The 15,983-nt window shown below is 55.5% G+C and overlaps 1 protein-coding gene across 7 annotated transcripts in view; it reads left to right on the forward strand.

Annotated features, from left to right (window-relative positions):
* PAX5 (paired box 5) overlaps positions 1-15,983 on the forward strand; it is a 130,258-nt gene that overhangs the window by 14,392 nt on the left and 99,883 nt on the right. For 6 of the 7 annotated variants that reach the window (XM_041404564.1, XM_041404563.1, XM_041404566.1 and 3 more), the window contains 2 exons: positions 3,901-3,965; positions 5,874-6,002. In XM_041404564.1, the coding sequence (XP_041260498.1) occupies positions 3,901-3,965; positions 5,874-6,002 (194 nt within the window). The remainder of the gene's footprint in view (positions 1-3,900; positions 3,966-5,873; positions 6,003-15,983) is intronic. The other variant, XM_041404568.1, reaches the window with a different exon arrangement.

Consider the following 15,983-nt stretch of genomic DNA (forward strand, 5'->3'; position numbering starts at 1 on the left):
CCTCTCCTCTCCTCTCCTCTCCTCTCCTCTCCTCTCCTCTCCTCTCCTCTCCTCTCCTCTCATGGCAGGCAGGAATGGGAAGGAGTTTGTCAGGCACAGGGAGGGGAATGTTCACTCTGGCCTTGCTGCTGTGACAGTGCCTGGGGCTGGGGAGTGTGTGGTGAACCAGGGGCATGGAACCAAGGTTCCAGCCTGTTCCAATTCTGCTGCAGCCTGAGGCAGAGCTGTGTGATCTCCAGAGGTATTTCTGACCCTGTCTGTCATTTCTTCATAGCACATGGGCAGGTAAATAACGTGTGCAGCATCTCCCCAGAACCTCCCCTCGCAGCAGGTACCCTTTGTCCTGCACCACCACACATGCCTTCTGCTTTATCTGTCTCTGAATTTTTTCTCATTGACGTCACTGTCAATCAGAGCAGAGACTGCATGTACCCAGTGATGATAAATGCAGCTTTTAAGATTAGCATTTATTCCAACACTTACCAACAACAACAAAAAAAAAAGGGCTAAGCTGATTGTTTCCTAAGGTGTCCAAGTGCCTCTAGCATGTGGGTGCTTGCCCTGGTGTGCTCCAGGAACAGCCGTGCAGATGTGTCCCTGCACCCCAGAGAGCAGAGCAGGGCCTGCTGGCCCTTGGGCTCAAAGGGTCCAGCTCCCTGGGGAGGGGCAAGGCCTGCTGGCAGCTCAGAGAGTGGTGGGTGGCTCTTTCCTGGGCACGGGGGCTGGCTCAGAGTGGTGGGTAGCTCTTTCCTGGGCACGGGGGCTGCTCAGAGTGGTGGGTAGCTCTTTCCTGGGCACGGGGGCTGCAGCAGCCACTAGTCAATGGAAAAGTGAAAAGGGAAACTGGGTGACACTTCCCAGTCACGTCATAGAGGAGGATTTACTGGATCACTTCAGTTTCTTGCTAGAATCTTCATGTAAACAGCTTCTAAAACATTCCACCCAAAATTGAGAGCTCTCCTCTCCCTCTCCCTCTCCCTCTCCCTCTCCCTCTCCCTCTTCTCTCCTCTATGGCAGGCAGGAATGGGAAGGAGTTTGTCAGGCACAGGGAGGGGAATGTTCACTCTGGCCTTGCTGCTGTGACAGTGCCTGGGGCTGGGGAGTGTGTGGTGAACCAGGGGCATGGAACCAAGGTTCCAGCCTGTTCCAATTCTGCTGCAGCCTGAGGCAGAGCTGTGTGATCTCCAGAGGTATTTCTGACCCTGTCTGTCATTTCTTCATAGCACATGGGCAGGTAAATAACGTGTGCAGCATCTCCCCAGAACCTCCCCTCGCAGCAGGTACCCTCTGTCCTGCACCACCACACATGCCTTCTGCTTTATCTGTCTCTGAATTTTTTCTCATTGACGTCACTGTCAATCAGAGCAGCGACTGCATGTACCCAGTGATGATAAATGCAGCTTTTAAGATTTGCATTTATTCCAACACTTACCAAAAAAAAAAAAAAAAAAAAAAAAAAGGGCTAAGCTGATTGTTTCCTAAGGTGTCCAAGTGCCTCTAGCATGTGGGTGCTTGCCCTGGTGTGCTCCAGGAACAGCCGTGCAGATGTGTCCCTGCACCCCAGAGAGCAGAGCAGGGCCTGCTGGCCCTTGGGCTCAAAGGGTCCAGCTCCCTGGGGAGGGGCAAGGCCTGCTGGCAGCTCAGAGAGTGGTGGGTGGCTCTTTCCTGGGCACGGGGGCTGGCTCAGAGTGGTGGGTGGCTCTTTCCTGGGCACGGGGGCTGCTCAGAGAGCAGTGGGTAGCTCTTTCCTGGGCATGGGGGCTGCTCAGAGAGCAGTGGGTAGCTCTTTCCTGGGCACGGGGGCTGCTCAGAGAGCAGTGGGTAGCTCTTTCCTGGGCACGGGGGCTGCTCAGAGTGGTGGGTAGCTCTTTCCTGGGCACAGGGGCTGGCTCAGAGTGGTGGGTGGCTCTTTCCTGGGCACAGGGGCTGGCTCAGAGTGGTGGGTGGCTCTTTCCTGGGCACGGGGGCTGCTCAGAGAGCAGTGGGTAGCTCTTTCCTGGGCACGGGGGCTGCTCAGAGTGGTGGGTAGCTCTTTCCTGGGCACAGGGGCTGGCTCAGAGTGGTGGGTGGCTCTTTCCTGGGCACGGGGGCTGCTCAGAGAGAACCATGGAGAAGGTTTGAGTCCTCACGGTAGCTCAGCCTATACAATATACTGTGTGGAAGCTGCATCTTCGTTGTGTGGATACGCTAAAATGACACTGATTTCAGCAGAAGTAAGAGAGAAGGATCTTAACCCAATGGCACAAGGTCTTTGCATCCTTTCTTCCCATCAGCAGCCACTAGTCAATGGAAAAGTGAAAAGGGAAACTGGGTGACACTTCCCAGTCACGTCATAGAGGAGGATTTACTGGATCACTTCAGTTTCTTGCTAGAATCTTCATGTAAACAGCTTCTAAAACATTCCACCCAAAATTGAGAGCTCTCCTCTCCCTCTCCCTCTCCCTCTCCCTCTCCCTCTCCCTCTTCTCTCCTCTATGGCAGGCAGGAATGGGAAGGAGTTTGTCAGGCACAGGGAGGGGAATGTTCACTCTGGCCTTGCTGCTGTGACAGTGCCTGGGGCTGGGGAGTGTGTGGTGAACCAGGGGCATGGAACCAAGGTTCCAGCCTGTTCCAATTCTGCTGCAGCCTGAGGCAGAGCTGTGTGATCTCCAGAGGTATTTCTGACCCTGTCTGTCATTTCTTCATAGCACATGGGCAGGTAAATAACGTGTGCAGCGTCTCCCCAGAACCTCCCCTCGCAGCAGGTACCCTTTGTCCTGCACCACCACACATGCCTTCTGCTTTATCTGTCTCTGAATTTTTTCTCATTGACGTCACTGTCAATCAGAGCAGAGACTGCATGTACCCAGTGATGATAAATGCAGCTTTTAAGATTAGCATTTATTCCAACACTTACCAACAACAACAAAAAAAAAAGGGCTAAGCTGATTGTTTCCTAAGGTGTCCAAATGCCTCTAGCATGTGGGTGCCTGCCCTGGTGTGCTCCAGGAACAGCCGTGCAGATGTGTCCCTGCACCCCAGAGAGCAGAGCAGGGCCTGCTGGCCCTTGGGCTCAAAGGGTCCAGCTCCCTGGGGAGGGGCAAGGCCTGCTGGCAGCTCAGAGAGTGGTGGGTGGCTCTTTCCTGGGCACGGGGGCTGGCTCAGAGTGGTGGATAGCTCTTTCCTGGGCACGGGGGCTGGCTCAGAGTGGTGGGTAGCTCTTTCCTGGGCATGGGGGCTGCTCAGAGTGGTGGGGGGCTCTTTCCTGGGCACGGGGGCTGCTCAGAGCAGTGGGTAGCTCTTTCCTGGGCACGGGGGCTGGCTCAGAGAGCAGTGGGTAGCTCTTTCCTGGGCACGGGGGCTGGCTCAGAGAGCAGTGGGTAGCTCTTTCCTGGGCACGGGGGCTGCTCAGAGAGCAGGGGGTAGCTCTTTCCTGGGCATGGGGGCTGCTCAGAGAGCAGTGGGTAGCTCTTTCCTGGGCACGGGGGCTGCTCAGAGTGGTGGGTGGCTCTTTCCTGGGCACGGGGGCTGGCTCTCCAAAGGCACCAAAGCGCCCAGCTCCGAGGCATGCTGCTCCAAGGCATGCTGCAATCCTGCTCGGTGTGCTCTGGGGTGACCTTGCTTGAGCAGGGCACAGATCACCTACTGCTGTCTCCCCCAACCCAAACCCTTCTGTGGCCCTTCTGTGGCTCTGTGGAATGTCACCCTGGTGACTCTAATGGCAGGGGCTGGGGGCACAAATCTGCTCCTGGGTCCCCCTGCCAAACTGTGAACTTTCAGTGAATGACGAGGGGAGCATATGCAGAAAGGCATCTCACATATTGATGTAGGTGTCCTCTGCTGAAAAAACAGTGTCTGATGCCTCCTGCCACTGCATGCCTAGTGCTGGCTAAGTGGTCGTGTTTCTTGCATTACTCACAGGATCATAAGGACCAAGGTGCAGCAGCCACCCAACCAGCAGGTCCCGGCTTCCAGTCACAGCATAGGTAAGGAAAACTTTTTTAAAAATACATTAAAAAATAATAATGGATTACAAATATTCTGAAGAACTTTTAATCATTCTTATGGACAGATAATTCTGCATAAAACACTTCAGCACACGTGCTAATGTGCCTTCTTTGTCATTCTCCAAGGGCTGAACATAGTAAATGAATTTTATAAATACTGCTAAAAGGTTTTGAATTTTACTGATTATTATGATAAATAGCTTTCACCATGAGACAGAAAATTGAAATCTAAACCAAAAAAACCCCACTAATAGGGGTCTATAGAATGTCAGATAATTAAAGTAATAAATCAAGAAAGGGACACTTATTCATAACATTTTCTGCATCATTAGTCAGTAAGTAGTTTTGAATGTGTTTTTTCCATCTATCAACCATCCCTTCCATAGTTCTTTGTGCACTTGCAGTCTTGAGTGAAGAGGTAGCAAAACTTTCTGAAACTTTTAATTCAGCCTCAGAGCAGTGATGCTGCAACCTGAGGGAGGTGATGCTGGTGGAGGGTGACCCAGAGGAGACCCCCAGGCTGCTGAGGCACCCTCAGCCTTCTCCTGCCTCATTGTCTCTCTGAGGAGGGTGGGTGCTCCTGTGCTGCAGTGCAGCGGGGATGGAGGGGCTCAGCCAGGGCTCATTTGGGGCTCAGAGCTGCTCTCTTGAATGTCCCTGTTCCATCAAACCCGTCAGGGCACTGGTCAGCCCTTGTTTCACAGCAAGTGGTGGAGGGCCCTAGCTTCTCTCTGCCTTTATGTTGTCACCTGTGATATGGTGAAATGCTTGCTGCTTCTCTCTTGGCAAGGGAGTGCTGGGAGAAAGGGTTTGGAGGTGCAGAGCACCTGCACTTTTTGAGCTTGTCAGAGGAGTCATGCTGCTGACCCTGCCAGAAAATGCCAAAATGAACTTGGGGAAGAAAAGCTCCCTTTGTCTCACTGTGGTGGCTTAGTTGCTGTTCTCATCTTGAAAAAGTCAAGAACAGAGATCAAAAATCTTGTTTCTAGGGGCTTGGAGTTGATAGAAGGAGCATGGATTCCTGACATGGGTTAGCTCCATGTGTGAGTTGTGTCTGGGGGTCTTTGGTGTGGTCGCACATGCGGAACCCCCCATCCTGTCCTTGGGCCTGTGTGGTGATTTCTAGGATGTAGGGACAGGCAGGGCAGGCTCAGCCTGTCAGCAGATGGAGGTGGTGGTGCTGCTCCCTCCTCTGCCTGCTTCCATGGAGCCTTGGACACCCACGGCAGCACAAGGGCAGCGTTTGCTGCGCAGTCTGCCACATCCAGACTGCCCGCGAGTGACTGCCCTTGCTGGACACTAACAGTACCCTTTTCTGAGGGCTCTTCCAAAGCAAAATGGATTGGGGTCATTTTTCTGGGATCCTCAGGGTCTTTCAGCCATCCATCCCCAGGCAACCCCGGCTGGGCAAGGTCTCCACTGGCAGAGGCTGGTGGCGTGGTCTGGCAGGATGCAGAGAGCGCAGGGCGCTCTGCTCCCAGGAGGTTCCTGTCCCGGGTACCCTCCTGTGGCAGCTCCTCTCTCGGCATGGCTGTGCTCCCAGCAGGCTCTGTCCACCCTGCTGCTGTCCCAAGCAGGGAGCTTTTCCACCCAGCGTTGTGAGAGATGGGCTGTGTGACCGCTAAGGAAAAGCCTCTCCTGTCCCTCGGCACACAGACCCAACCCCTGTGAAGGGGGCGAGGGCTGACCATGCCTCTCCTGCCACCCCTGCACCGGGCTGCTGTGCCATGCTGGACTGGACGGGGCATGGCTGGGTGGGTAAGGGCTCTTGCTGAGCTGGAGGGGCCAGCCGAGCCCCAGCCCCCTCCTCACGCCACGGGGGCCGGCGGACTTTGGGTAAGCTGGTGCCCGTGCTGCCCTGACTGACCGCCTGTCCTTGCCTTGCAGCCTCCACAGGATCCGTCACCCAGGTGTCCTCTGTCACCACCGACTCTGCTGGCTCGTCCTACTCCATCAGTGGCATCCTGGGGATCGCCTCCCCCGGCACCGAGAGCAACAAGCGCAAGCGGGACGAAGGTAGCGGGGCTGTGTACTGGCAGGGCTGGGCAGGGCTGGCACGGCTGAGCAGGGCTGGCAGGGCTGGGCACGGCTAGGCAGAGCTGGGCAGGGCTGGGCAGAGCTGGCAGAGCTGGCAGAGCTGGCAGAGCTGGCAGAGCTGGCAGAGCTGGCAGAGCTGGCAGAGCTGGCAGAGCTGGCAGAGCTGGCAGAGCTGGCAGAGCTGGCAGAGCTGGCAGAGCTGGCAGAGCTGGCAGAGCTGGCAGAGCTGGCAGAGCTGGCAGAGCTGGCAGAGCTGGCAGAGCTGGCAGAGCTGGCAGAGCTGGCAGAGCTGGCAGAGCTGGCAGAGCTGGCAGAGCTGGCAGAGCTGGCAGAGCTGGCAGAGCTGGCAGAGCTGGCAGAGCTGGCAGAGCTGGCAGAGCTGGCAGAGCTGGCAGAGCTGGCAGAGCTGGCAGAGCTGGCAGAGCTGGCAGAGCTGGCAGAGCTGGCAGAGCTGGCAGAGCTGGCAGAGCTGGCAGAGCTGGCAGAGCTGGCAGAGCTGGCAGAGCTGGCAGAGCTGGCAGAGCTGGCAGAGCTGGCAGAGCTGGCAGAGCTGGCAGAGCTGGCAGAGCTGGCAGAGCTGGCAGAGCTGGCAGAGCTGGCAGAGCTGGCAGAGCTGGCAGAGCTGGCAGAGCTGGCAGAGCTGGCAGAGCTGGCAGAGCTGGCAGAGCTGGCAGAGCTGGCAGAGCTGGCAGAGCTGGCAGAGCTGGCAGAGCTGGCAGAGCTGGCAGAGCTGGCAGAGCTGGCAGAGCTGGCAGAGCTGGCAGAGCTGGCAGAGCTGGCAGAGCTGGCAGAGCTGGCAGAGCTGGCAGAGCTGGCAGAGCTGGCAGAGCTGGCAGAGCTGGCAGAGCTGGCAGAGCTGGCAGAGCTGGCAGAGCTGGCAGAGCTGGCAGAGCTGGCAGAGCTGGCAGAGCTGGCAGAGCTGGCAGAGCTGGCAGAGCTGGCAGAGCTGGCAGAGCTGGCAGAGCTGGCAGAGCTGGCAGAGCTGGCAGAGCTGGCAGAGCTGGCAGAGCTGGCAGAGCTGGCAGAGCTGGCAGAGCTGGCAGAGCTGGCAGAGCTGGCAGAGCTGGCAGAGCTGGCAGAGCTGGCAGAGCTGGCAGAGCTGGCAGAGCTGGCAGAGCTGGCAGAGCTGGCAGAGCTGGCAGAGCTGGCAGAGCTGGCAGAGCTGGCAGAGCTGGCAGAGCTGGCAGAGCTGGCAGAGCTGGCAGAGCTGGCAGAGCTGGCAGAGCTGGCAGAGCTGGCAGAGCTGGCAGAGCTGGCAGAGCTGGCAGAGCTGGCAGAGCTGGCAGAGCTGGCAGAGCTGGCAGAGCTGGCAGAGCTGGCAGAGCTGGCAGAGCTGGCAGAGCTGGCAGAGCTGGCAGAGCTGGCAGAGCTGGCAGAGCTGGCAGAGCTGGCAGAGCTGGCAGAGCTGGCAGAGCTGGCAGAGCTGGCAGAGCTGGCAGAGCTGGCAGAGCTGGCAGAGCTGGCAGAGCTGGCAGAGCTGGCAGAGCTGGCAGAGCTGGCAGAGCTGGCAGAGCTGGCAGAGCTGGCAGAGCTGGCAGAGCTGGCAGAGCTGGCAGAGCTGGCAGAGCTGGCAGAGCTGGCAGAGCTGGCAGAGCTGGCAGAGCTGGCAGAGCTGGCAGAGCTGGCAGAGCTGGCAGAGCTGGCAGAGCTGGCAGAGCTGGCAGAGCTGGCAGAGCTGGCAGAGCTGGCAGAGCTGGCAGAGCTGGCAGAGCTGGCAGAGCTGGCAGAGCTGGCAGAGCTGGCAGAGCTGGCAGAGCTGGCAGAGCTGGCAGAGCTGGCAGAGCTGGCAGAGCTGGCAGAGCTGGCAGAGCTGGCAGAGCTGGCAGAGCTGGCAGAGCTGGCAGAGCTGGCAGAGCTGGCAGAGCTGGCAGAGCTGGCAGAGCTGGCAGAGCTGGCAGAGCTGGCAGAGCTGGCAGAGCTGGCAGAGCTGGCAGAGCTGGCAGAGCTGGCAGAGCTGGCAGAGCTGGCAGAGCTGGCAGAGCTGGGCAGGGCTGGGCAGGGCTGGCAGGGCTGCTGCTGCTGTGTGCTTGTGCTGTGTCCAGCTGGGGACAGCCCCACGGCGCAGGGTGCTTCTGTTTCAGCACGACCTTGCCAAGGTCACAGCCAGGCCAGGCACCGTCCCAGTGACCCAGTGGCTTCTCCACGTGTTCTGGAAAGCTGTGGCAGTGTGTCAGCTTCGAGCCAGGCATTCCTACACACTGTGGAACTTTTCCCTCCTGGCAGTAAATAGGGGAAGAGACACAGTTGTGTTGACTGTGTGGCTGCCTGAAATAGGAAATACCTGCAAAGTGACAGAAAATTAACTGCACAGACATCTGCTGTGCTGCTTCTCTCAGGACTTGCTTCACCAGGGACATTTGTCAGTCTTGAAGGGTGGAAGTAAGCACAGTCCAGTTGGGTTTGGATATTGTTGATACACTCCTCATATTCGCAGGGTGTATGGTCCTGTTTTGTTCTGCATCCTCCTCAAAACAACGTTTTGGAGAGAAAGGCACCAGAGGTGGAGTGGAAGGTACAAGAGCACAAATTCTCTGCTGGTGTCTTTTTAAAGTACCTTTAGTTTAAAGCATTGCTTTCATTTTGGAAGGACCTACATGGAGAACCTGAGGCCATGGCTGTGGACACAGTTTGTGCAGCAGAGGGGACACCAGAGCTGTAGTGGGGCTTTTCCAGCTGAGGGCATGTGCAGGAGGGGTGATTGCTGCTGAATCAGCCTCCTGCCTCTTGCCGAGGAGTTCCTCAGCCCCTGCTGCTGGTGCAGGTCCAGCAGTGCCCTGCAAGCAGTGCAGGTGCAGATCCCTTGCTGCCCAAACCCTCGGGGATGGAGGGGTGGGTGGTGGGGGCAGGCTGAAGCTGTAGTGGCACCCCCAACCCGCCCCCCATCCCCTGGGGGAAACAGCTGAAATCAGCAGCCTGGTGCTGAGCTGTGCAAACAGGGCCACGTGCCTTGATCCTTTAGTGGAAACACATGATCAGGTTGCAGAGTAGACCCAGATTTACTGAACTGGGAGAAAAACTGCAAGAGGCTGGGGGGCCAATTTCAGCCACATGGGAGCTAATTTGTTGGTGGGAGTATAAAGCTCCTTGTGCTCAGGTTCTTGCTAAATATACCATTGTTACTTAACTCTGTGATTATGCACCTGTTTTTTTTTTTTTTTTCCCAAATCCAGGTTATAAATGCATAGTTAAATACATGCATTAAAGCAGGTAGTGTAGAAGTTTTTTATTTTATCAGCCAGGTCAGGAGACAGGCTGTCTGTGTTGATACCACATGGCTTCACAGAGCCATTTTTTGGGTGCCTGTCAGAAGACACTGCCTTAACTGCAGAGAAAAGGATTAAGTGCTTCCTTGAAAAGCAAAAGCAGTTCCAGAAGTAGAGCTGAGAACCTCCTCAGCTTTTTTCAGTTCACGTCCAGAAATGCGCGTGTGACTGCTAAAGCAGCCCCCATCACTTTGGCAGGATGAGTCATGGGGTTTGAGTTCCTAGGCTGGACAATAATGCTGTCCTCAGCAGGCTGTTTAAACTGCTTTTGTAATAGGGCTGCAGGTTTGGAGAGGCATAGTCAGGTCTCCAACATCTTTGTCTGCTGGGGGGAACCCCAGGGGCACCACAACACCCTCCCTCTCCTGCCCCACAGGGTGGGTCTGGGTGGGTGCACGGTGCTCCTGGAGGGGTCCCAAGGCTCTCTGCCTGCTGTGGGTTCCCCACAACACCCTCCCTCTCCTGCCCCACAGGGTGGGTCTGGGTGGGTGCACGGTGCTCCTGGAGGGGTCCCAAGGCTCTCTACCTGCTGTGGGTTCCTCCGATGTAAGCAGGAGAAGCACATCACTGATTTTGGCCTGTGGGTGCCCGATGGCAGAGCTAATTTGACCATTTCCCGACCTTGGGGAGCCCTCTCTGCAGAGAGCCCCTCGCCTTGTCCTTGGTGCCTGCTGCTGTGCCTCCTGCACACGTGTCCTGCAGCACTGCCTCTGCAGGGCTGTGCAGATGTCCTGCTTGCCCTCGGCCTGGGGGTGACGTGGGGTGGGCTTGCCCTTCCAGCTGCACTGAGCTCTTGATGTAATTCAGTAATCAGTTCTGTTCTCCTCACTGCTGACATTTTATTAGCAGATGTCACCAGTATTTAACCCAGTGGGGAGCTTGCTGGGTAGCAACAGGGGCAAACCAAATCAGACAGTCTTTATTGGTTTTTATAGCTGAAGGTGTCATTTTTTTCTCCTGTTGTAATATGGACTTGGAGCAGATGTGCCTTCGTGGGGGATCAGTTGCTTTCACTTTTGGTTAAAGGACATGCTACTGGAGGCTGGCATGAGGAGCAGGCTGTCCTGTAATGAGGCAGAGAGACCCAGGCAGCTGCTGCAGCCTCCAGCAGCGGAGGATACCCTGCAGACACCTTGCTGCTCTGCCTGCAAGCTGCCTCCTCAGGTGCAGTGGTGGCAGGTCTGAATGCTCCATCCAGTGCTGGGGGCCAGCACGTGTGCAGGGCTGGTTTCACTGCAGCAGCTGGTCAGGGGAGCAGTGCTGACTGCGTGATGGACACCTGACGTGTTTTGGGAAGTGCTGAGCACCTCCTGTCTGAAAGGCAAAGCTTTCTGAAGTGGGGTTCAACGATCCTTGTCGAGCACTGAGGAAAGAGCAAAAGAGCTTTTGTCCACAGGGGGTGCATAGGAGACTGGGGTCAGGACGTGTTTTGGGGACAAGGGAGGTTGCTGGGCCATAAGGAGGATTCACTGAGGATGATGGGGGAAGAAGGGCCAGCCCAGGGCCAGGCACAGCCCAGCCCTCCTTCCCCTTCACTGCTCTCTTTGCTAGCCCTGGTCTCCATCCTGCAGAGCTGTACAGGTGTGGAAGAGGTGTCACAAGGGTCTGTGCCCAAGTGTAAGCACAACAAGCTGTGTTTGTTCCATGCCAGCTGGGAGGGATCCTGCAGCATGGGATCCTGAGGCACGGGCTGTGCTGCTCACCTGGGATCTCCTTGTGTGCTGGGGCTGTCTCAGTGGGAGTGCATCCCTCCCCAAAGCTCTCTGGCATCTCAAAGATGCTCTGTGGGAATCCTGCTGTGCTGCTGGTCCTTTCCAAGAGGGCTCACAAGCAAGGGGAGGGCGTGGGGTGATGCTACCCCTTGTGCAGAGCCCTCTGCCAGTCTGGGCATGCCTGTACTCACATCCTGCCTTTGGGGTAGGCAGCTGCTGTGCTCTGCTGCAGCTGCTGTGCTCTGCTGCAGCTGCTGTGCTCTGCTGCAGCTGTGGACACTGCCAGGGCTGGCCTGGGGCTGGAGGAGGAACCTTGTTCCTGTACTCCTGCAAAGAGATGAGGCTGGCTGCTGGTGTGAGCAGAGTAGGAGGACTTACAAGGATCCCCACTCTCCTGTCTCCTCCTTGCTTTATGCAAAGCACTGTTTCCCACAGGGAATAATGCCCTTTTGGAGCAATTGCTCCAGGTTGTGTTGGGGTAGGAGGGGTGTTGGGGTATTCTGACCTGCCAGAAGTATGCTTGTGCCTTCACTTCTGACACAGAAATGTGCAGAAATCTCCAATGCCAACTGGTAATAGGGGCAGCAGGTGAACATTAACAGCAGCTGAGTCAGCCTGAAATCTGTTTGCATGCAGTAGTTACTCTGGAAGTCCAGGACTCTCTCGTGTCCCTAACATTGCCTGTATGCTGTTAAAACAGAGACTGTCAATGGGCACAAGTGTCATGTGTTCCATCCTGCTATGGCTGAAATCATAGAATATCCTGAGCTGAAAGGGACCCACAAGGATCACCAAAGCCCAACTCATGGAAGAAGAAACAAAAACCCAAAAACCCACTCCAGGGTTATCACTGGCACAGTGTTGGAGTGTGCAAGCAGGCACCTTTCAGCCGTGTCAGCTAGTGCAGGGGTGGCACAGAGGGCATCCTGTCACTGCTCAGCTCAGCTGCAGCCGTGGTGGCACAGAGGGCAATCTGTTTTCACGTGGGCTGTGCTGGACCAGCTGGGCTGTGTGCTTCCCTTTTATAGATGCAGCTGATTCAAAAGCCTCTGTGCAGCCATAAGCAAACTGACTGTGCCTGGTCTGCCCAAATTCAGCAGGACATCCTCAGCAAAGTGCCACACAGGGTGCAAGTGTCTGCTCCTTGCTGCAGGATGGGTTAGGCAGATTTAGATACGTGCATCAAAGAGCTGCAGAGAATCTAAAATTCATTCTTAGCAGAGACTTCCTAGCAGTGGAGGAGTTTGAGGATTTGAAAGCAGCGTGGCAGGAAACTTCCACTTGTACCAGTTGTTTTGTTTTGTTTTTATTCTCACCAGCTATAATCCAACATTGCTGTCAGCATCTGGTGTGATGATGTCAGTGCTGCTGCTTCCTTCCCTTGACCAAAGTCTTTGAGAAATGCCTTTAATCACAGACATGGTGTGTTCCCAGGTGTTTGGGTCACAGCCTTCTGTCTGAGAGAAAAAGGCTGCAAGAGGGGCCGGGACACTGATAGAGCTGAGAAGGAATGAGAAGGATTGCACACAATGGTGGAGCAGTCCAGTGTCTCACAGAGCCATCCCACAGTCGCTGTGTTTTCATGAGGGGTGCCCTGCCCTGGGCACATCTGGGTACCCAAGCAAGGGCTGGCCAGTGCGTGCAAGCTGACAGGGATATTTCCAATATCCAATTCCAATTCCACACCAGCACCAAGGCCACTGTGGAGATCAGGGACAAAGGTGGACAAGAGCTCACCAAGCCAGTGACGTGTCAGTGACAGAGACAGAGAAAAGCAAAGCACTCAGCATGAGTGAGTGTTTTTGTATTTTGTCTTTCCTCCATAACAGGGCCCATGAGCTGCGCTTTCCCAGAGGGACAGAGATAAGAAACTAGACTCACATCTAGGCAGAGGTTTGAAGGGCTGTGAGCACAAATGTCTTGCAGACTGCATGAGAGGGTCAGAGGCCTCCAAAGAGAGCCTAACATGGAGTAAGTGCTGCCAGGTTCTTCTGTCATCTCCTCCTGTGGTCAAGGGAAAATGTGCAAGGTATCAACTCCAGGAGGCTCCTGGAAAGGCTTGTACAGTATTTTTTCTGCTTTTGCCTGAAGTCCACTTCTGTAAAAGCTGAACAGCAGAACCACATCTGGTGCTAAGCTTTTCCCAGAAGAGTCAGGTGTGACGTCCACATCTCTGTGGCTGCCTGGAGCTGTGCCATGACTTGCAGTGTGTACATGTGGATGGTGCTCAGGGCATTCTGCTGCTCTGCCTCCTTTTGATGGAGACACACACGTGTCTGCTCTGCCCTCTTGGTGCCAGTGTCCTGTCTGTGACAGCTCCCACCTCATCCCCGAGCTCTGTGCCGTGGCAAAGCCCTGGCTGGGGAGAGCTGTGCCAGCTGCAGCTCCCTGGAGGGCCTGGGCTATAGGGAGAGCCCTGCCAGCCATGAGCTTACTCATGGGGGTGTAAACGTCCCTTTCCAGCCATGGCTTGCCACATTTTCATAAAGGTGAAGTAGATCTTAGTGTAGGTACCCTGGTAATAGAAACACCACTCCTTCAAACAGCAGATTCCTTGTCTCTGAGGGCTGGAATGCAGGACTGCTCTGTGCACTCAGACACCCCTCTGGCAGGCAGTGCTGCCTCTGGGTGTGCTCCCTGCTCACCCCAGGACACCTCTAGTGAGTATCTGCTCTGCTGTGAGAGCCCTGTCCCCTCCTGAGAGGGGATGGGTTCTCTACCCACCCAAGATTTATTCTTGGTGGTTTCTTGGGTCGGTTTAGGCACTTTTGGCTTGGGGGGCTGGGGCATCCCCTTCAGGGGGGCCTGGCTGAAGGAGGGGCCATGGTGCTGGCCTAGGGGTACGGATGATGACAGAGCCAGAGGTGCTTGTGCTGCCTGCCCACACTCTCAGCATCAGCAGGTGATGCAGTTCAGTGCATGAAATAACCACTGATGGGGCCCAGTGCTGGCACAAGTCCCTGTTACTCGGCTCCCTTGAGAGAGGGACCAGAGCCTGATAGTGCTGGGGGCTGGTGGGATCCTCTCCAGCACTTTCTTGGGGTCTTCTGCACCATGCCAGTGATGTGCAAAGGACCAAACCCATCAGGAATCTTAACTGCAAGGGAAATAGTTAAAAGCAGAAGAACACTGAGGGGAGAAATGCTGGAGGTTATGGAGAGAAAAAATCACCTGCCAATAGAAACTTCAGGTTTATTATGTCAAAAGACTTCAGTGTCAGTCTGGGCAGTGGTGAGTAGGAAGGGACACATGGAGAGGCTTCTCCAAGGGAATGGGAAGGGGCTGACCATGTCTCCTGGCTCTGGGGCACACTGGGGAGATGCCTACGTGGAGCACCTGGGAGGCAAAGATCCCACTGCTGGTTCAGCAATAGCTGCAAAGAGGCAGTGGGAAAATACACAAAAATCAAAGAACTCCTCTGTACTGCAGTCAGGTCAAACAGGTGGAGACATCCAAGCCCACACGGAGGTGAAAGAGGAAGAAGCACCCTCCAGAGTCCTCAGGAAGTGCTGGAGTTCACTTTAGTGGCTTCTGGCCCCACTTGAGCAGCACTTACTGGAGCTGTCTTCACCCCAAGGAATAAGTCTAGGGACTACAATGAGATGAAGCTTCTGAATGGGCATGAGGTTTTGCAGGGTTGGCAAGTACTGATCTGAATTTCTCCTGCTGATGTAGACTGTTCTTTGCATTCAGGGATCCATTCCTGGGGTTGCACAGTGGCTTAGGCTATTTGTCCCATTATTTATCTCTTCAGAAGAAATGGTTTTCCCTCACCACACAGATACAGACACCATTTTAAATAGGGTTTGATGTGGCCTTTGCTATTACATGGCAATGATGGCTTCATCTGTACTATATCCAAAGTGATCTACTTTTGGGGGAAGTTTTATTTCTTTTTTTAACATTTAATTGGAAGGTCATTTTTCAGTTATTGGATGTAATTTCTGGGCAGGCACAGAGATGTAATTTCTGAGAACACTTTTGGTTTTTTCTTTCAGTTTTTGCATTTGCCTTTTGTGTGCCTTGCATGGTCCATCCTGAGTGTGCTGACTTGGCAGCAGATCTGGCCAGGCTGGTGATTTGACACCAGCAGTGATGGTGTCACATGTAGGTGCTTGTGGATGTTTGAAGGAGGAGTTTAATTTAAGAATGAAACCCCTGAGTGTTCCAGGAGCCACCCTGCTTCTGTGGGCTCATTGGTGCTGATCCAGCCATCCCAGACATTAACAGAAGCAGCTCAGCTGGCACAGTATTTCTCCTTGAATTTTCATTCCTCATGAAACTGTAGGGGGAAAAAATATAAATATAGGCCATCTCAGATCTCTACTACAGCAGCATTAAAATGATGTAGTCTCAGTTTCTGAGAAAGTTCTGCATGTCTAAATTCAGAGAAACGGAGCAAAAAGGCACTTCAGCCTCCAGATGAGCTGTTCTGATGTTTGAGAGCAGAGGCAGGACAGAATTTGGGGGGGGGGAATGCCAGGCTCTGCCGAGCCAGGTGCCAGAGCCCGTGGTGGGGTGCTCCCCTGCAGCCCCAGCTGTGTCAGACAGGGAGCATTCCCCTCTCCGGTGCCAGAGCGAGCCCCAGCTGCTGGTAGCGTGCTGGCTGCTGCCAGGCTGGCTCTGCCTGCACCCCTGGCACTGCCAGCCCAGGGCTCCTGGCAGCCTGTGACAGCATGGCCGGGTGGGTGGCAGTGGCTGGTGGGCAGCTGTCTCAGGCCAGGGTGTCCCTGCCTCATGTCTGGGGTCTGAGGGATGGGCTGGCTCTGCCCTGGCTCACCCGTGCCCAGCCCAGGGCTCCTGGCAGCCTGTGACAGCACAGCTGGGTGGCAGTGGTTGGTGGGCACCTTTCCAGGCCAGGGTGTCCCTGCCCAGTGTCTGGGGTCTGAGGGGTGGGCTGGCTCTGCCCTGGCTCACCCGTGCCCAGCCCAGGCAGGACACCTCCCTGCCAGCCAGTGCCCTCGCTGAGCAAGCAGGTTACCAGC

Source organism: Onychostruthus taczanowskii, unplaced genomic scaffold, assembly GCF_017590055.1.
Source record: "Onychostruthus taczanowskii isolate IOZ18803 unplaced genomic scaffold, ASM1759005v1 scaffold215, whole genome shotgun sequence".
Taxonomy (NCBI): domain Eukaryota; kingdom Metazoa; phylum Chordata; class Aves; order Passeriformes; family Passeridae; genus Onychostruthus; species Onychostruthus taczanowskii.